Source organism: Echiichthys vipera (assembly GCF_963691815.1).
Source record: "Echiichthys vipera genome assembly, chromosome: 18".
In the NCBI taxonomy this organism is placed as follows: Eukaryota; Metazoa; Chordata; class Actinopteri; order Perciformes; family Trachinidae; genus Echiichthys; species Echiichthys vipera.
In genome coordinates this window covers 26,955,845-26,977,601 of record NC_139843.1, presented here as the reverse complement: position 1 = coordinate 26,977,601, position 21,757 = coordinate 26,955,845, and the positions used below count along the sequence as shown (strand labels likewise).

General features: G+C 42.3%; 1 protein-coding gene across 1 annotated transcript in view; it reads left to right on the top strand.

Moving 5' to 3' along the window:
* The window catches only part of ryr2a (ryanodine receptor 2a (cardiac)), a gene marked incomplete at its 5' end in the record, with an annotated part of 336,158 nt that overhangs the window by 100,783 nt on the left and 213,618 nt on the right, over window positions 1-21,757 (top strand). Inside the window, 11 exons of the mRNA XM_083932619.1 lie at window positions 4,741-4,862; window positions 6,870-7,053; window positions 10,061-10,196; window positions 10,488-10,583; window positions 12,290-12,408; window positions 12,576-12,709; window positions 12,903-13,144; window positions 14,133-14,325; window positions 14,633-14,837; window positions 14,931-15,035; window positions 20,906-21,009. Of these exons, the coding sequence (XP_083788745.1) occupies window positions 4,741-4,862; window positions 6,870-7,053; window positions 10,061-10,196; window positions 10,488-10,583; window positions 12,290-12,408; window positions 12,576-12,709; window positions 12,903-13,144; window positions 14,133-14,325; window positions 14,633-14,837; window positions 14,931-15,035; window positions 20,906-21,009 (1,640 nt within the window). The remainder of the gene's footprint in view (window positions 1-4,740; window positions 4,863-6,869; window positions 7,054-10,060; window positions 10,197-10,487; window positions 10,584-12,289; window positions 12,409-12,575; window positions 12,710-12,902; window positions 13,145-14,132; window positions 14,326-14,632; window positions 14,838-14,930; window positions 15,036-20,905; window positions 21,010-21,757) is intronic.

Genomic DNA, 21,757 nt, shown 5'->3' with positions numbered 1-21,757 from the left:
TGCCGCCATGCCTCTCCTGCCCAGCCCGGCCGGGGCTACCAACCGAGCCATCATTCTGCCAGCTCATCCCGCTCCTGGGAAAGGCAACCTGCCCAGTGTGCATCGGAGCGGAGCTGGCTATCTCACCCTCTCTGCCTGCAGCAGCAGCAGCCCAGCCAGCCAGGTGGGCAGAGGGAGAAAGACGTGCAGGACCTAGTTACCCCTTACGGGGGAGAGAGGTTGAATGGAGCCCTCCTGTCAGGACACACAGCCCCACAGCAGTCAGCTGCTCTGAAACGAAGGCTAGTGTTACGGTGGCCCTTGCCTGTGAAAACCGCTCAGCACACTCAGTCACTAAGCACACACACTCACGACCCCCCCCCCCCCCCCCCCACCCCCCCCACCCCCCCCACACACACACACAGTTCCCCCTCACATGAACTGCACATCTCTGCCCACTCAAGCAAGCACTCAGCAATGGTCACAGAAAACACACATATGAGCCTGTAGCCATCTATGAGGCCGGGACATATCCACACACGTGTAGTGCAGTAACAAACTAGCACAAAGCCCCATTTAAGGCTGGGACATTTCCATACAGGCTTACAGCCAGAATAAATGAGCCTGGTGACCTGTTTCAGCCCAGGACGTTCCAAAATACATGGTTATAGCAAGAACAAATGTACACGAAGCCAGTTCCGGGGCCAGGCCTTTGTCGATTAGTGTTAAAAAATAAGCAGGCAGTCAGTCTGGCTGTAGCAGACCAGTCAGCTATTCATTATATATATTTATTATATATCAGCACGTCGATCCCCTAGAAAGGACGACGCTGCCCTTGTGTGGCGAGAGGCCGCCGATGTCAGCAAGTAAATAAAGGCTACCCCTTACAGTTTGCTCCACATGTTCACTGGTGTTGTTCTGTCAACAGAACAGGCAGAGCTGGTTCTAGTGCAGGAGATATCCTCTCTCCTAGAGAAAGGTTCTATACGCCCAGTTAGGGAGGCAGAGTGGAATGGAAATGGCCTATTCTAGATTTGAGAAAATTGAACAAATCTTTGAGTATGTTGACGCAACGCCGTCTGTTCAAATCGATCGGACTGGCAGATTATTTCACATCGGTGGATCTGAAAGGCACGTTTTTTTCACATCCCCATAGTGGAAAGACACAGGAAATATCTGATATTCGCTTTTCACGAGAGAGGAATAAGAATTTCCTGTTATCTGAGGAGCCTTGCCATTACGTACACCAAGACAGTGACAGATCACCGTCAAGAACTGGGTTTTCTGATATACTGGTAGAAAAGATGCCTCGTGCCCAAACAAGTGACAACTCCTTTGGGTCTGGAGTTGAACTCCCGGTCAATGCGTGTGCGCCCCATCTGTGGACAGGTAGCTGCCTATTCAAATGACAGCTCAAGCTATGTGCCAGAGTCACACGGTCTCAGCGTGTCAGTGTATGGTGATGCGTGGTGGTTCCGCTTGGTCTGTTTCGCATGTGGCCTCCTCAAAGTCGGTTCATCAGTCGGCACATAAACCCTGTGAAAGACCGGCACCGCAGGTTTGTGATCACACAGCTGTGCCATCAGACCCTGACAGCCTGGAAAGACCCACACTTACTGTCAACCGGTATCCGTCTGGGCCTGGTGTCTACCAGGGTTGTCATAAGTGTCCCTGTGGGGATGGGGCGTGGTATGCGGTGGCTGCTCTGTAAATGGACCGTGGGCTGCGCAGGTAAGCTGCCACATAAATGTGCTAGAGCTGGAAGCAGTCCAACAGGCTCTAGTATCATTTTTGATACAGTCAGACAACACCGCCACACACACCGCACAATGCACTGCCCACTGTTCTTCATGCACAACTACGAGCCTCCGCTAGGACACAACACGCTGGCTCACCCTTGGGCCAGAAGATGGGCTGTACGCGTTTTTCCCCCATCCCACTGATCCAACAGGTCCCAGAGTGAGGGAAGCAAGGTTGAAAGTCATTCTTGTGGCGCCATTTTGGCCGTCACAGACATGGTCCGGGGATCTATGCGCAATGCGACAGGAACCCCGTGGTTACTACCGGTGCACGTGGACCTCTTAAGCCAGGCAGGAGGAGAAATTTTCCACCCTTTCCCGCACAAGTGGAGGCTGGGGGCCTGGCTCCTGAATGGGAGCTTTGCCTTTAGCAGTCGTTGAGACGATACAGAGTGCAAGGGCTTTATCTACTCCTTCTCTGTACGGGTATTAATGGCAAGCTTTTACGTGATAGTATGCGACACATAATGAGGATCCAATATACTGTGGTATAGGGTCTATTCTGTGTTTCCTCCAGTGATTACTGAACAAAGGCTTTTCCTCTTCCCCCTTGAAAGTCTATTTTGCTGCAATCTCTGAAATCAGTGGGGTGCCACTCATTGGCTTTCTGCTTCATGAAGGGGAGCAGCACTTACATATACTGTGTTCAGTCCGTGCGCTCTTGGCATATTTGGGAAGGACGTGCACGGTTCGCCGTTCCGACCAGATGTTTGTGTGTGTACAGGTCTCAGTCCCGTGGTACAGCTCTATCCACAGAGCATTTGTCTCACTAGATAAGGGAGGCCATAGCATTAGCCTATTCTTCTTTGGGGAAGGATCCCCAAGAGGGTCTGAAAGCTCATTCTACCTGGGGTGTTTCTGCCTCATGGGCGCTTTTACACGGTGGTCGAGCCCACACATGTTTGTGAGATACTATAGTCTGGATCTGTCAAACACGTCCTTTGAGCACGTGGTTTTGTCCGCAGCCAGACATTGGTACGTTTGGCTCATTAGCATACCGGCTTTTAGGGGATGACATGGACGGTTGCCATGGTTCCCATGTTGCTTCCTCATTTGGTCAGAAAGGTTGCACGGTGCTCTCTTAAGGCCAGCAAGGGTGGTGGTATGCATTGTAGCATGAGTAAGAACTCAACTTCGAAATTAAGTAAACCGTTTCGAGTGAAGAATGAGAGTTTTTACTATTTCAGCCTTGCTGTCCCAATGTTGGAGCGGGCTGAAGTAAAGCTGCAATGAATGAAGATGGCAGGTGCTCGGGGTATGTTATGGCCTCGGGCATAGGTGCGTCATGACTCAGTAGCCTATCACCTGCTGCTAAGTTTTATAAATAAAAAATGTATCCAGCTGCGCTGCCGATGACAGCTTGGTAGAATGAGTATGAACTCTCATTCTTCACTTGTAAAACCTGGGTTTTAGCACAACCCTAACATTCTGTATGTGACACTAAAGCATTTCATTCATGTTTGAGCACACATGTCGTTTAATAAGCATGAGAAGTGGATCTAATGTTAGGATGGGATTGCAATCGTCATGCAAATTCCGATTAGATTAGGTGTTAGCAGTGAGTTAACATACTTTCTAATTTAATGTTTTATTGTAATTCAGTAAACATTGCAATGATACGAATGAACAGTAACATCTAACGGATTAAGCACAAATTATTTACCTTGTGGTTGTAGCAGTTATGATAGCTCTAGGACTTTTTTTTTGTTAAGATGATATCACCATCACAAAGCTAAAATCCATTAGCGTGTTAATGGTCATTCCCATTATGTTTTAGCATTACGCCTGTATCCACTTTTGGCTTCATAAAGAACTAGAAAGCTAGTACTGGGTTCTTTACCCTTTTGGTAGTACATCCCATTACACGGCAGCTTTTAGCCATTCTTTTGTCTTTTGCTAGCAGATGGAATTGAGAAAGAGGCTTCTGAGCAAGGAGATGGAAGGAGGCATGGACACCAATCAAAGATGGCGGTGCTTTTGGGGATTCACACATGCGCAGTGGAATTAGAGCCGCACTGTTCTCTTTTTATGATAGTGTGCCACCTATTGAGCATCATGTCAATTGCAGACCAGATTTTACTGCGCAAGTGTCATACCCCCAAAGCACTGCCATCATTGATTGGTGACTTAGCCCCTTTGTACTAGTCTTGCTTACGAGTCTTTTAGTAAGGGCAGAAGTACAATAGATGAGTGGAAATTTAATTCACACTTCCCTGGTGAGAAATAAAGGTATAGGTCGACTGAGTTTTTAAGTAATTTCATAAGGAAACAAGTTCAGTCAACAATCATACAGGCCAACAAATGGGCCAACAATCGAACAGACAGAGTCAAGCAATACTAATCAGCTGTGTAGGGTCAGAGTCATCCACCAAGCTGAGTCTTACAATTTCTTGAGGTTTAGCAGGCCCTTTAATACACATTTCCATGTGCATTAGATGTGGGCAGACGCACGGGCACCGTGTTGTTTGTGCAGGGACGAACGCGTTTAAAGAGAAGAGGACAGTAAAGATTCAGCAGTTTTAGAACATAGAGTTTATAATCAAAGAAAGCAAGGCTTATGAATATTGCAAATTTCTATCAAAATAGGAACATGTGTGTGTGTATGGCTTTAAGAGGGTAACACATATGGGACAGACTGGAAGTAGAGGGGGGAACGGTTTCAATAAAGTTTACAAAATAGCAAAAAACAGTCAACACATAAGGACCATGAACATGACAAGATGGAGGCTCTGAAAGTACAGGCTCACCTGCAGTTACATTTTGCTGCTAAAGAGGCCGCTAGAAACAAGGTATCTCAATTCTTATGGGGTACAACTTTAAGGCAGCTAAGGTTTTACGTAAAGTCTCACAAGAACCTATTTCTACTGTCTTTTGAAATGTTGCAATTGGATTTATTCAGTGTGATATTAAGAGTAGAGGTCAGTGTGATCAGGGTTTTTCCAAACCTTTCTTCTTATTTCAGGCCATCATGCACCACGAAGGTCACATGGATGATGGGCTGACGCTTTCTCGGTCACAACATGAGGAGAGTCGCACTGCCAGAGTCATCCGCAGTACTGTGTTTTTGTTCAACCTCTTCATCAGGTGGATTACCACACACACACACACACACACACACACACACACACACACACACACACACACACACACACACACACACACACACACACACACACACACACTGTCCTGTTTTCGCACACCAACTAGAAATGCCATATGCAATTCCCCTTGCTAGCTAGAAAAGTGCTGTTCACTCCGTGATCGTGAACATAATATTATGAAAATGCTTGCAAAAATGAAGCTCAGGGGAAATGTTGGCTGCTGTGGAGAGAACATGAGACAAGATACTGATGAACTTAACTGTAACTTAATTAAAAGAAACTACCCTCAGTACTTATTGTACTGAGTATATGTAAAGCAGGAAGCATGCTGCATTCTGCTTTAATGTTGTTCTTTTAAGGAGAGAACTGGAAGTGACTCCTTCACTTCCTGCAAAGTGGGGAAGAATTCTTCAGTGTGTCTTTTTTATTTAAAGCTACAAGCAGCTGTATTCCTGTTTAAAGCCTAAGCAGCCGCTCTCACTGTGTGCAGCAAGCATGATGCTGCCTTCAAGATATTGCAGTCAGGAACAAGCATGTGGCAGTTGCAAGCCCAGTCAGGTAAATGTAGCTCTGCCAGCCATCTGTATTGATTCACAATTTATACTAATGCATGAACAACAAATGTTGTTAGTTAAATGTCAATACTCAGCTGATGAGTCAGTAACCTCTTATGACCACTGAGTGTATAAAGGCTTAGAACATTTTGATGGACGTGTATGATGGCCATTCTCATGCTCAGTCATGTCATATAAGTTGTCACAGTAGTTTTTGGGGTGGATACCATGATGTGATTTGGGATCAAAAACTTTATATCACTGGAGCTAAAAGATGGAGACTGTGGACCGGTTTGTCTGCAGGTACACTGGAAAACTGTGCACAGGAAAAAAAGTCAGATTATCCCAAAACACTTCACAAAATGCTACAGAATTTGTAGTCTGCACTAGCAAAACTCAGGTAACATAGAGGCAAAAGGAGCCAGGAATATTCTGGCTCAGGAGTGGAGTCTTGACCAGGCTAAGGCCTATTCCACACGAACACTTGTATTTTTTAAATCAAACTTTTATGGCCCCCAGTTAAAAAACAATTCCTGTCCACACCACCAGTCTGATAAAAAAAATATCTCTGTACACATGAAACCTCAAAATCTGCCTCCGTCAGCTGGTCACGTGCTCCACAAGTCTCCATGGATACAACTCACTGTTTACCGTCACACAGTGTGACGTCAAACAATGTCCACAAGAAATTGCGGTTTTCCTCGGTTTTCCTGTCCACACATGACTGCTGACCTTTTCCAAAAAAGTTCACCCTAGACTTACAAAATACTCTGGGTTCAGGAGCCCACAACTGCGGTTATGTGTGGATGAAAGGCCAAACCGTGCAGAGAAACACGATTTAGAAGTACCCGTGTTCATATGGACGCCCCCTTAATATGTGAAGTGATAATGAGATGAGTTCTAGGTGCGCCTTGTTAGACAGAGACCCAGCTCAGCCAGCCACACCCTCAGCTGCACTTACACTGCCAGGGAGAGAAACGGGAAGGGGGAATAGAAACAGAAAAAAAACAACCAAACCAAAAAACAAACCCAACCTTGACAGAATCTGTATTTTAGAAAATTCACTCCCATATTTTGGCCTATACAGAAGCCATTTGAACTGATGTACAGCACTCAGCTCAAACTGAGAAGCTTGTCATAACCACCCAAGCACACACAGCGAGGAGCCTGAAAGCATCATCATCCTGAACAAAAACACACTGCAGAAATATTGTGTTATTTCAGCCAACTACATTTAACACTGAATGGCAAAACATTTGCATATAAATCAGCTTGTGGCAGAAGAGCAAAGCCTAATGCACATTGGGTTGCATTTAGGTATCAGTCATCACAATCAGTACTCAGCTTATATCTGGTAGTTAATAACAGAACTACAGAAACTACAAGGACAGCCAACCAGTGATTGACGTCCTTTACTTTGTGCATGTATGCTCTAGGGGTCTGGACACACTGAGGAAAAAGGGGAAGAGCTCCACTCTTGATCTACCAATAGATTCGGTCAGTCTGAGTCTGCAGGATCTAATTGGCTACTTCCAACCACCCGGGGATCACCTGGAACATGAAGACAAACAGAACAGACTGAGAGCTCTGAAGAACAGGCAGAACCTCTTTCAGGAAGAGGTAGGAGTGTGTGTGGTTGTGTGTGGGGTGGTCTATTTTATAATGCTACAAATTTATATTTAAAGTAATGTGTTTAAAGGCAAAGGATAAGTCCCTTATGGACATTTCAGGGACAGTCACATGGCTGTGATAACTGAATGTGTCATCACAGAGAAACTTAACCTCTTGTAATCCAGAGGGGTGTACTACGAAGCGCGCTGACAAATACGGAACTCGCAATCAGAGTTAAATGGTACCACAAACTCCCTTTAGAATTTATTTGTCAAGCCAGACTTTCTGCTTTAGTTTCAATGTGTGTTCTCATAAAAGGGACGTGTATCGCATCATTTGACTCACCCATTAGATCAAGGGCAGCACGTTTCACTCAAGAGGAGAAGATCATTATAATGACCTCCTATGAGCAGATTAAGTATAATTAGAGTATAATAACAGCAAAGGGCAACACAGTTGCACATAATAATCGTGTAAATCTGTAAGTAAAAAAGATTCTACATATTGCCTAAAAATAACTTTGACAAATGCAGAAGTGTTTGCATTCCCTAAATTATAGAATAAAGCAGGTTGGATGTTTTTTTCATCCAAAATCATCATCTCTCTATTGGGATTAATGGCAAAGGTATAATACACCACACTGGCCATAATTCCATAACTTTTAGTGAATAATACTATATATATATATATATATATATATATATATATATATATATATATATTAGTGAATATTTTTTTTAAAAGGACATTGCATGGGAGACGAACCCTGCACGCAGAATTACAAGACTGATGCGCTGCCTCCACTTTACCACTGTCTCACAGAGCTGAAAGTTTTCTTTTGTCTTAAACACTTTAAAATCCTTCCTTGGGGCGGCCAGTGGAACAGTGGTTAGCGCATTCGCCCCAATGTAAAGAGGCTGTAGGTCCTCGAGGCAGCGGCCATGGGTTTGACTCCGACCTGCGGCCCTTCGCTGCATGCCTCCCCCACTCTCTCGCCCCATTTCCTGTCTGTCTTGTATAATAAAAGTCTTGAAAAACTGCCAAAAAAGAATCTTTAAAAAACAAAATCCTTCCTTGACAGTTTGAGTGGGCGAACAGCTTGGAAACTTCACAAACATATTGAGCGCATCTACAACCCTGCTAATAGCACAGCACCGTATTTTTCCTCAGATTTTCAGCATCACCAACTGCATGATGTATATGTACCCGTGGCAAAGAATCCCAGTGAAACACTGCTCAACACTAAGTGCACGGCTTCTTTGTGTAACATTGCCAAGGTCCAACAAGGACGATCAAACAGTGAATCCCCTCTGATGAGAACATGAATCTCTCAGAAAGGAAGTACGAAGCTGCTCTGAGCTTTAAGTAGCCGTTCTATCACGAAGGTCTAGGTCTTAGCTCTAAGTCTGAGCTGAAAACCTCCTCCCGACCAGGTTTGGTGGAAAGCATCAGTTACCATGATGATACAGCGACGCTGAGGAGAGCGATTTGTGTCACAGCTGACCCAGGCTTTGAGCACAATATAACTGACTAACCCACTAATCCAGCTTCGTTGTACACCTGACAGATCTGTGTCGTGGAAATGTAGGCATTGTTTTCAGATGAACAGTGTTTGGCTAGTGTCCACGGAACATGGAACATGTTTTGTGTCATTTGGGTGGTTTGGTCCTGTCTCTGATGTTCTGATGTTCTGCTGGGACTTCTGCCACAGAGACAGGCCTGGATAAAAGTGAGTTAATGATCTCTGTAACTCTGGGATGAATTTGTTCTATGTGTACATGCTAACTCTCATCCATAGAATGTGTCCCCCATGGCATCTCTTTTCACTGTTTTGTTGATAACCTTCATGTATAGTTCAGATTTGCTTTCCACATTTCCAACATTTTTGATTCAAAATTCAAAATATATCACACTTGGGGAGTTGTATTGCATGAGGCACTTGCATTACAGAAACTAGTTCTGTTGTGTGATAAGATGATAGCATCCAGATGGAGCCACTAAAATCTGAAATCTGAAAAAAAAAACCTAACTGAATTATTTCATATATTCATATTCATATATGTCATGTTGTTGTAGTATATAGGCTAGTTGAAAATTATATCAGTATTAGAGTTAAGGAATCATACTGATATTCTTTGGTTTCTCATTCTACAGTTAATGTTATCTGATGTGCACAGACTAATACTGGTACAGTCAACATTTTGAGTTCCACAACAACCCTGTGTTGTATCCGTATAAACATTAGGGCTGTTTAATTATGGTGAAAATAACAATTATTTTGGTCAATATTAAGATCAGGATTATTTAATAATTCCATTTATTGAACAAAAACAAATGTGTCCTTCTGACAGGTGAATTTCTCGACCTTTAAAAATAATTCAACTGAAAAACAAATAACATTACATTGTTTTTAAAAATAAATTAGATTAAAATATTTAAAACTAAAACTCCTTCACATATATTTAACATTTTATTAAACTATATTCAATATATTCCTTGCAGTATCTCAGTGAAAACTGGTGTAAAGGAAGATACGCTGGATTTATAACACAAGACAAAACGAGAGCATCATTGCGAAACGGAATGTGACGCATTAATTGTTTTACCTCGATAAGCTTGATTTCATAATCGTTGGAAGCCAAAATTGTAATTGAAAACATAATTTGATTAATGGCCCAGCCCTAATATACATCCTGTATGTTAGGTGATCTATTGTTCTTCAGTTAGGCTATTTGTCCTTTTCCTTAATAAGATAAATATACTGCTATAATTTGCATAATCCATACTGCATATTAACTGAGGTGCCATTGACAGCATCACCGTACTGGGACAATGCTACACTCTTAGCATACAGGTGATGTGAGGATATAGTGTGGCTTCTACAATGTACTCAGGTCTGCAGCTGGGCCTTCACAGTGGTAACAGTTTACAGCTTACTGCAATTCACTGTCTACCTCTCTTGTCCACTTCATTTGATAATAAAATCCACTAAAAGCACCAACCTCTGTGTCTACAGGGAATGATCAGCCTGGTGTTGGAGTGTATTGATCGTCTTCATGTCTACAGCAGTGCAGCTCATTTTGCTGAGGTGGTAGGAAGGGAGGCAGGAGAAGCCTGGAGCTCCATCCTTAATTCCCTCTACCAGCTACTGGGTACACATACACACACATACACACACATGCACACACACATGCAAGCACGCACGCACACACAAAAACAAGAAATTATATGATTACAACAAATGTTATGTTAAGTACCAGATTGTACAAAGGGCTTTACGGAAAGTAATCAAATGAAATTGAAATGCAGTAGAAATTAAAACAGATGAGAATTGACTCCGTGGAAGGATTAGGTTAGAAATGTTGCATCAGAGATCCACACAGATGTAGAGACAATATTGTCACTTTAAAGCAACACCTCTCTCCTCTTCTGTCTCCTCCCAGCTGCACTGATCAGAGGAAACAGGAAGAACTGTGCTCAGTTTTCCGGTTCATTGGACTGGCTGATTAGCAGACTGGAGAGACTGGAGGCCTCTTCTGGTAGGTCAGCTTGTCCTTAACGAGATCATCACAATATATGAATCATCACTGATCATGTTGAAATGAGACTGATATCTGTGTTCCCAAGACACAGCAACAGATGAAAGAACTCTGGTCATGATTTTTAATATTTTAAAATGGCTGAAAATACATTTGAACAAAACATTTGTTGATGAGTTGATTAATATTACTATTCTGACAAGAAGGTTGATATTTTCCAGGTTCATGAGCAGTGTAAACTGTATTTTTCCAGAGTCACAGAAGTGAGTTGGCAAACTTTAATCTCTAGTGTTATTGGATTATTATTATAATGTATTTATTTTTTGGTTGGCTGATTCGATCCTTAACTACTTGTTCTGATTTAAATGCTTGCTTATTATTGTATTTCTGACAACATTACATTAAGGTTGAATTTGTACAGAATGAAAGTATTGCTTTTCCATAAAAAACATATTTAGTCTGATTTAATGTTTTAATTTTCTTTTGACAGCTTTGACAATGAGTCTCTGTCACGTTCTGTTTCCATTGTAGCAGCCAATAGTGTTGGGCTTTGCTGGTTGCCAGGGTTGTCTGTTGTTGCTAGCTAATGGATTACACAGCACTCACAGAAAGACTTCCAGTTGAAGACTGGCTAATGTTAAATACTGTTGTAAAATCAATTGGTTACCCTGTTTGATTCATCACTGACATGGAGCAGGCTGATCGCTTGACACACTCTGCAACAAACCTGGCAACCCGGCTCCTGGAATTATTTTTTGTTGTTGCGATTACGATTTTGAGACACTAGATGGTGGAGTTCTGCTCATTCTCCATATTCAACCTTTACATTGTATTTCACTGAAGCTTTTGTCCAAAGCAACTTCCAATAAGTGCATTCAACCATCAGGGTACAAACCAGAAGAGCTAGTTTTAAGTAAGTGCGGTAGTTTCAAATAGGCCAAACTATAGAGTGCTACATATAAGTGCAAATATATATATTTTAAATAAATCATTTTCTTAGCCAAAGTGCAGTGGAAAGAGATGCATTTTTAACCTGCGACGGAAGATTTTCTGCTGTCCGATGTCGATGGGGAGCTCGTTCCACCATTTGGGAAGCAGGACAAAAAAGAGTTGTGACTTAGTCGAGTGACTCTGTGTTCCTCTCAGCAAGGGAGCAGCATGCTGATTTGCTGATGCACAACACAGTGAGGCTCACAGCTGAGAGATAGTGAGCAGGTCTCAGTGACTCAACGTGGATCCCTTTGTAACATAGAATCGACCCCGGTCCAACCCTGGTTGAGCCCTCGATGTGAAAGGGGCATTTAACGCTTTGTGAATCCCTTTTGAACTAAAACCTCAGAGTCATGACCAGTTAAGCTGCTCTCAAACCGCCACTCGGCAACCATCCTGACAACCGTCCAAACTCCGATGGGCTTCCTTCAACAGCATTGCCTAAAAAAGCTAAGTGTTTTAAAGGCGGCACCTTCCACCCAGTGGTTACAGCCAGAAGATCAGCACTGTGAAACTGCATATTCACGTGTGCGGCAACTGCTTAATACCTCTACCACTGTGATCAAAACTGCTTCCTCTCTGATGCCTCCTCACTGACATGGCTGAAGGTGGTAACTCACAGGAAGATTTGTGAATCATTAGGAGGATTTGGGAATACTGTTTTTGAATGTTTTTGTACATATATAGTCATTGTTACTTAAAGTTTTCATTTCTAGGTATACTAGAGGTGCTTCACTGTGTGCTGGTGGAGAGTCCTGAGGCACTCAACATAATCAAAGAGGGGCACATCAAATCCATTATATCTCTGCTAGACAAGCATGGACGCAACTACAAGGTACTTTATGTATTTCTATATATTTAAATATATATAATAATAATGATATACTATCAAGACTTCTGCACTTCAGTCTGTGTGCAATTAGCTGTTTGTGTGTGTGTTCATACCGTAACAATGATATATTTACAATACTGACACACTATCTGGTTTGTGTGTACGTCTAGGTTCTAGATGTGTTGTGTTCACTGTGTGTGTGTCACGGCGTGGCAGTGCGTTCCAACCAGCACCTGATCTGTGACAACCTGCTGCCAGGAAGAGATCTGTTACTGCAGACCCGCCTGATCAACCACGTAAGCAGGTATACACACACACACACACACACACACACACACACACACACACACACACACACACACACAAACACAAATGAAAAATAACACACAAAAATCATCAGCGGATACTTGTTGCTTTACAAATGTACAGAAGGTGTCATTGTAACCCACTGGAGGTTGATTTTCACAATGATCAATGAAAGTGTCTCTTCCCAACAGCATGCGTCCCAACATCTTCCTGGGAGTCAGTGACGGCTCTGCTCAGTACAGGAAGTGGTACTACGAGCTGATTGTGGATCAGGTGCTGCCGTTTGTCACAGCAGAGGCTTCTCACCTCAGGTTGGGCTGGGCCAACACCAGTGGCTACGCACCGTACCCCAGCGGGGGTGAGGGGTGGGGGGGCAACGGGGTGGGTGATGACCTCTACTCCTACAGTTTTGATGGACTCCATCTCTGGTCAGGTAAGGTGTGTGTGTGTGTGTGTGTGTGTGTGTGTGTGTGTGTACTGAGGGAGGTTATGTCCTATAACTACTGTAGATGTACTGTATCTGCTACTATAAATGAATAATAATTGTATCTAAATAATATTTGTATCCTTCTGCATAGCAATACATTAGGACAATCTACTCAACACATTTTTCAAATAATAAGATAACATACCATGAAAAGCAGTCATTGCATATGCTTTGATGTTTTACACAAACAAGATGAACTCCGATGAAATGATCCTCCAACAGATGATGAATATGGTGTCAGATGTTCTAGATTGCAGATTCAAAATTCAGCTCACATGTTGCAGACTAATGGTTAAAATCAAACCAAACTAGCCACACCAAAGTGTATATGTGGGGTATAGATAGCAAGTGTTATTATGATACAATATTGTATTGACTCTTTGGACGATTTAGTTTAGTCAGTTATCACAAAATCTAGTATAGTATCATAGTATGATTTAGATTCTATTTAAAGGCCTGCAGTTGACACGAGACGATATCATCTGCCCATTTATCACAATCAGTTACATTTATATCAACTCAAGCAACTAAAATATTATTTATGAGCTTTTCCAGGCAGTTAAATGAAAAACAAACTATTTTCTTCATTAGAAATAATAAATATGACATTGAATTGAGGTGCATCTTAAAGATGACGATATGTATCAATGATATTGGATCGTTGATAATTAAATCAATATATCGATCCATATCGATGCATGGTTACACCCCTACGATATACAACAATAACACCTGGCAAAATACTCAAAACTACGTCTGTGGTAGTTACTGCTACAGTGGGTGTCTCCAGGGCCACATTTTGCCATGATGACACACACACACACACACACAAACAAAACAAACAAACTCACACACACACACACACAGGTATTGTATTGAAAACAACACTAGCATCCCTGTCATGGCTGGTAACTAAAGCTCTCTCACTGTGCAGGCTGCATTGCGCGGACTGTTAGCTCACCCAATCAGCATCTTCTGAGAGCAGAGGATGTGGTGAGCTGCTGCCTGGATCTCAGCGTGCCCAGTATCTCCTTCAGGATCAACGGCCAGCCGGTTCAAGGCATGTTTGAGAACTTCAACACTGACGGCCTCTTTTTCCCCGTGGCTAGCTTCTCTGCAGGAGTCAAGTCAGTGCTTTACTGAAAACACTTCACACCAAACAGAAATTCAGTCATGTCAGCCCTCCTCATGTCAGAGAAAACTTGAGCCTATTGTGCCTGACCATCAAGTATGTGATGGTCAGACACAATAGAATTAAATCATCCAGACTGCTAAAAAACCTACCCACCATATTGACAAAAGTCTGATGCTATTGCATGAACTTACGGGGTTTGGTGTGTGTACAGAGTTTCCTTTGACGTTTAGGAGAGTCAATAAATAGATTTTCCCATGTTAAAATCCTCCTCCTTGATTCCTCCTCCTGTCACACTGCAGGGTGCGTTTCCTCCTCGGAGGTCGTCATGGGGAGTTTAAGTTCCTCCCTCCTCCAGGTTACGCTCCGTGCTATGAAGCGGTGTTGCCCAGGGAGAAGCTGAAGCTGGAGGCCAGTCAGGACCAGACTGAAGCAAAAGACCTGCTGGGACCCACCATTACCTTGAGCCAGGCAGCATTCACCCCCACACCTGTGGACACCAGCCAGGTACAGACCACTGCCGGGTTTATTGCCATCTCAGAGGACTACTATGGGATGGATTTCATAAACTATAGTAAATAGTTTTCTCTGTGTGTGTAGATCGTGCTGCCTCCTCATTTGGAGAGGATCAGGGAGAAGCTTGCAGAAAACATCCATGAACTGTGGGTCATGAACAAGATAGAACTGGGCTGGACCTACGGAGCAGTGAGTATCAGACAAACTGCACTGATTGTAAGCCCCTTCCAGACATCTTCCTCTTTACATTGAAATGGATGTCAAATTAACATGTTTGTCTTGTTGTGTTCTTTACTCAAGGAAAACCTGATTACTTCTTAAAGCAAATCATTTTCTGCTTGGCAAAGGGGTCTTTTACATCAGTATTCGCAGTTAGCAGGTCTCTGCAAACACCTCAGACAAAAGAACCCAGAGCCTCTCATGTGCAATGAGATTATACATTACAATATACAATGAAATTGCACATGCTTGACTTGTTGGGACATCCCTGCTAATTTAAACTTTGTCCATCCCAAACACACACTCACACGCACTCACACGCACACACACGCACACACACTCTCACCCACACGTACATGTACACATACACGTACACGGACACGTACATATACACTCTCATTCGTTCACCAGTGGTGCAGAGGCGAGCCCCCGTCTCTTCGGCACGCAATTCTTCAGCCGTGCATTTTTTGTAAAGAGAAAAACCTCCCTGCTCAGGTTACGCTACCTGACTCTCCTTTCTCAACTCTCACATTCCTTCAGTATCAGATTTCTAATCCCAATACTATTGTTTTTCTGCATATCCTGAGGTTGACTGCAACATTCCTCCATTGTGTAGTTTGTGTTAGATTACTAATTATGTGAAAGCATGCTAAATTACTAAAATGCTGTAAGGATTGCCACCGCCACCACCGCCTCTGTATCTCTCTGTATTGTATCGCATTGTATTGCATTGCATTGCAGCATTGTACTTTCTACGTCATCTACGCATACGCATACGCATACGCATACGCATACGCATACGCATACGCATACGCATACGAATTGCGCTTGATTTCACTGGGTTTCCCGCCAATTTGGCTCCGGAAAATATTGTTTTTGATTTAGTTTATCGTCTCCATATTTGGAATCACTCGTGCCCAGCTTTTATTGCATTTATTTCTTCAAACGATGGACCGAAGCATTTAACCATCGGGCCCGTGGTTGCCTCTGATCACACCGGAGAAGTAAAACACGGAAGTTGTGACACTGAAATGCACTAGCAAGGCGCCAATTTTAAAACATTTCTTCAACTCAGTGGGTTCTAAAAACAACTGGTGAAGGCGGCTGCCTGCCCAGGAGTGAAGAGGGATCTCCCTGGACATTCGGCTCCAGGGCCGGAATTTAATTTAACTCACCTCCCTGTGACGGTTGTGTGTCCCGGGGTGACGGATCCCGGGCACAGGCTGCGATATAATGGCTGTATGCGAGTCCTGTCTCCTCACACTCTCAAAACTGAAAGAAAATGTGACCTCATGGAGAAGAACAAAATCCTCCTGGATTTTTCCACCGTCGCCTCAACTCAGGCGAAGCTCCTCGCCCATCTTCAGGCTTCCGGTACAGCCGCCTCCGCCAGCTGCACCTGTGGCTTAAAGGATACTGCCTGGGGAAAAGTATTCCATTCGTGGACAACTTTACGGCCTTTTTTAACAGACCCAGGCTTTTTAAACACGAGGGCCTGCACCCTAACCAGGAGGGGTCAAGACTTTAATCTGCCAACATTGACCTGACTGTCGAGTCTTGCATCACCACCACCACCTCCTGACAACAACCCAGTGTTCAGGATGCAGAGACACAGTTTAATACACCTCTCTGCGCTGCCCTTACCACAGACGCACAGCAAGCAGAGCTGCAGTCTTACACACCTCTCTGCGCGCTCTGTGTATCACTTTCCAGCTCAGTATATCACTTTCCAGCTCCGTATCCTAAACTAATGCTGTGTGCCTCACGATCATCTACGTTAATTAAATAAAAAATGAACAGAAGAGGAGCTACACAGAAATACTCAATACATATCAACATCAAATCTGCAATAATGCAACAAAATCAAAAAATCAAATGTAGACTTTTAAACATCAGATCTCTGTCATCTAAAGCTGTATTAATAAATGATTTGATATCAGATAACCATATTGATGTACTCTGTCTGACTGAAACCTGGCTGTGTCATGAAGAATATGTTAGCCTAAATGAATCCACTCCTCCCAGTCATATTAATACTTATATTCGTCGAGGCAGTGGTCGAGGAGGCATTGAAGCTATTTATGACTCCCTAAACCTAAACTAAACTATGATTCATTTGAAAGTCTTGTTCTTAGTCTTTCACATTCATCCTGGAAAACTGTGCAGCAAATTATACTTGTTTTAGTGTACCGTGCTCCTGGTCCGTACTCTGAATTTCTGTCTGAATTCTCAGAGTTTCTGTCAAATTTAGTCCTTAAATCTGATAAAGTAATCTTTGTATCATTTTAATATTCACGTGGACGTTGATAATAATAGCCTTAGTATTGCGTTTAGTATTGCATCTCTCTATCAGATTCGATTGGTTTTAGTCAGAGTGTACATAAACCTACTCACTGTTTTAATCACACCCTCAACCTTGTTTTTGCTTATGGTGTGGAAATCAATGACTTAATAGTCTTATCACAGAATTCTATTTTATCAGACCCTTATTTAATAACTTTTGAATTCATATTACAGGACTATTCACCTCTGGGCAAAAGTTTCTACACTAGATGTTTATCTGATAGTGCTGTAACTAGGTTTAAGGAATCGATTCCATCTGCATTAAATTTAATGCCTTATCCTAATATTCAAGATTCCTACACTAACGTTAGTCTCTCTGAAATGAATCACCTTGTTGACAGTGTTGCAGGCTCACTACGAACAATACTTGACTCTCTTGCTCCATTAAAAAAAAAGATAATGAAACAGAGGAAGTTAGCTCTGTGGTATAACTCACAAACCCGTGAATTAAAACAAATCGGAAAAATTGGAAAGTAAGTGGCGTTCTACTAAATTGGAGGAATCTCGCTTAGTTTGGCATGAAAGTCTTAAATTATATAGAAATGCCAGAGCAGCCTATTACTCATCTTTAATAGAGTAGAATAAGAACAATCCTAGATTTCTTTTCAGCACTGTAGCCAGGCTGACAGAGAGCCACAGCTCTATTGAGCCATGTATTCCTATAACCCTCGGTAGTAACGACTTCATGACCTTCTTTAATGACAAATTTATAACTATTAGAGACAAAAGAAGAAGTTTTACCTTTAGTTAGCACTCCTGTATTAGATATGATTAACATGTCTTTATCAGCAGGTTATGTTCCGCAGTATTTTAAAGTAGCTCTAATTAAACCTCCTCTTAAAAAGCCCAGTCTTGATCCTGAGGTACTAACCAACTATGGACCTATACCTAAGCTTCCTTTTCTCTCTAAGATCCTTGAGAAATTAGTTGCAATCAGCTGTGTGACTTTTTACATAAAAATGAGATATTTGAGGACTTCCAGTCAGGATTTAGAGTGAATCATAGCACTGAGACAGCACTGGTAAAAAAATACTAACGACCTTCTAATACCTTCAGACAAAGGACTTGTTTCTGTACTTGTTTTACTAGATCTTAGTGCGGCCTTCGACACTATTAACCATCGCATCCTGCTACAGAGACTGGAGCTTCTAATTGGCATTAAAGGAACTGCATTAAGCTGGTTTAAGTCGTATTTATCAGATAGATCTCAGTTTGTACATGTTAACGACAAATACTCCATGCACACTAAAGTCAGTCACGGAGCCCCACAGGGTTCTGTCCTTGGACCGATTCTATTCACCTTATATATGCTTCACTTAGGAAATATTATAAGGAAGCACTCCATACATTTTCATTGTTATGCTGATGATACACAATTATATTTTTCGATCAAACCAGAAGAAACCGATCAGTTAGATAAACTTCAAAGGTGCATTAAGGAAATAAAAAGCTGGATGACCTGCAATTTTGAAGTTATTGTACTTGGCCCCAAAGACCTCCGAAACTCACTAGCTAAAGATATTGTTACTCTGGATGGTGTTATGTTGTACTCCAGCACCACAGTAAGGAATATTGTTGTTATTTTTGATCAGGATATGTCCTTCGATTCTCACATAAACTAGGACTGCATATTTCCACTTGCGTAATATTGTGAAAATTAGGAACATTGTGTCTCAGAAAGATGCAGAAAAACTAGTCCATGCATTTGTTACTTCTAGGCTGGACTATTGCAAGCACGCCTTTTTTTTAACCGCAAAAGTTTGATTTTTTGGCTGATCACCCAGACGGATATGGCATTATGGGAGCCTGAAAATGTTATTTTCTGAAACTGGGTACCAGAGTGGATAGATCTCAGAACGCCGCCCTTGCATTATCATCTGCACAGCTAATTCACACATTTTGTGAAGGGATGATGTCATTGGTCAGCTTTTGTTAACTTTTTAAGAATGGGGGGGGGGGGGGGGTCGTTTTGGGATGTGTGGACATTCCCCAGGTATCATCTCCTTAACTATCGCTAGATGACTTTCGTCTCGCCTTGCTTCCATCTTGACTACGCCTAGCTCCACTCAACCATCTGGGATCGTTTTGTAGGAAAAAGAATTCATGGTCTGCAAAAAATGGTCAGGCCAATCAGGACTTCCGGGAGGGGATTTATAGATGTGGCGTAGCGAAGAAACGACTGTTGTGATTCAGACAACAATGGCGGCTCGCATCGAGGAAGCAGGTGTCAATATGGATGCTGCTGTTTCATCCGTGTTGTCCAATCTAGAGAATATTTCTTCTTTAAAAGAACACTAGAGAACGGCTCTGAAGGCTTTGTTGGTAGAAACAATGTTTTCGCCCGTCGCTCTCATCAGCATCACGGTTGGTTTCGATGTGACTGGTTGAAGTAGCACGTCAATAAAGATGACGGACAAGTGGTTTATCCAATCATATGCAAGGATTTTTGATAAGGCCCAGCCTCCTGAAATCGCTTCCAGTCGAGCAATCCCAGGAAGGTGAGTGAAGCAAGGTGGAACGAAATTCATCTGGCGAGAGTCAGGTCATGATCTCCTATGCTCAAAGAAAATAAGATAAGTAAAACAATGAAAACGTGAATGTGCAATTTAGTGAGACTAGTTCAGTGCCTGTCCAGACCGGAAGTGCTGCTCACAGCGTTTTCAAGAACCACTCATCTGCTTGACTTCACACTCGAGAATGCACCTCCTTGGTTCTTCAGCAACACACCTGCAAAGTATGAATGGTTCTTGAGATATATGAAGGACACACACACATACACAGATAAAAAATCCTTCTTTTACAGTTTGATGACGCTGCTACAGTGCTACCTATTGGCCAAATTCCACCATATTTGACAGAAAGCAAATCATTGGGTCCCCAGCAATACACCTGTCAAGTGTGAAGTAGATCAGAAGAACGATTTCCCAGTATGTGACTTACACAACCACAGTAATAATGAGACCAACGGTCTCCTTCCTTATATCATAGACAAAACATTACTTAGTTTTGTCAATAAAAAAATGAAAATCAGGCAAACAACTTTACATACAGCATGTGAGCAAATAGAATTTAAACCAGTCCAACTTGCCAAGTCCTTGTCAGGCTGTATAAGATAGATATACTTTATTGATACCAAACTGGGAAATTGCAGAAAAATAGGCCCCAGAATGATTTACCTAATGTCATTAAACTGAGGACAAAATGTATTTCAAACTTAAAGTCATTAAAATTATAGCAAAATAAGTTTAGAAAGCTATCAATGCAGCCTCCCTCTTTTGTATCAGTAAACTTCTCAACTATTTTCTGTTCTCCAGCAGTAACATCATATCAGGTGTTAAATGTGTTTCCTCCCGCAAATGTGCTGTTGTGCCTGAATGAGGTGACCGAACTGAGCAGCTACACAGCAGCTGGTTATCGGTGGTTCCTGAGATCAAAGGGTGCTTAGCAACAGGCTCTCTTACTGTCCTAACCTTCAAACGTATGCCTGTGTGTTTCAGGTACGAGATGATAACAAGCGGCAACATCCCTGTCTGGTGGAGTTCTCCAAGCTTCCTGAACAAGAACGAAGCTATAACTTACAGATGTCTTTGGAGACTCTCAAGTAATGCAGCACTGCATACGATATAACATTTAGATCAAATATTTATCTGTGACACCATTTAAGTGAAATTCTGGCATAAAATCATCCCAGGGTTTTTTTCGACACTTGCATACATCAAATAAGCCATCAAGACAGTTTTTTTTGTGTATGAACTATTAACGTATAAATCCAGTAGAGTCGCTAACAACCAGACGTGGCTAACACTGATTAGCTCGAGGCATTAGAGTTTTAACCACTAATACCTAATACTGCTCAATATAACTACACAATGTACAATTCTTCTGATAACTTTTCATCTAGATGATTGAAGGATAAGTCCTGTAAAGTTTCCTGGTGATCAGACTCTCAGCCTAAGAGGAGTTCAGAAAAATAGTTTTTTTTTTTTGAGATAAAAATTACTAGGCAGAAATGTGCCATGGTCTATATCCCAAGATTCAGCGCCTTTCAGAAAACATGTGGATGAAAGAAATCTAATTTAAAAACGATGTGGAAGTTAGAGGCCAAAAAGCCTTTTCCTTGATTAAAGCGCCACCTTGTAGTGGACATGTAGTGGACATGTCATTTTTGGTACGTTCTGTAGGGGCACCAGTCTTCACCTCCCTTGAAAGGTTTGTTTCCATTACTTGTATAATTAATGCTCCAGTATGAGTGATATTCAAAACAGCACCACCTCCTGGCTGATTGATGTCATATTTTTCTCAAAGCCTCAGACGAGCATCAGAAGCTATTGTTCTAAGTTTCTTGTTAA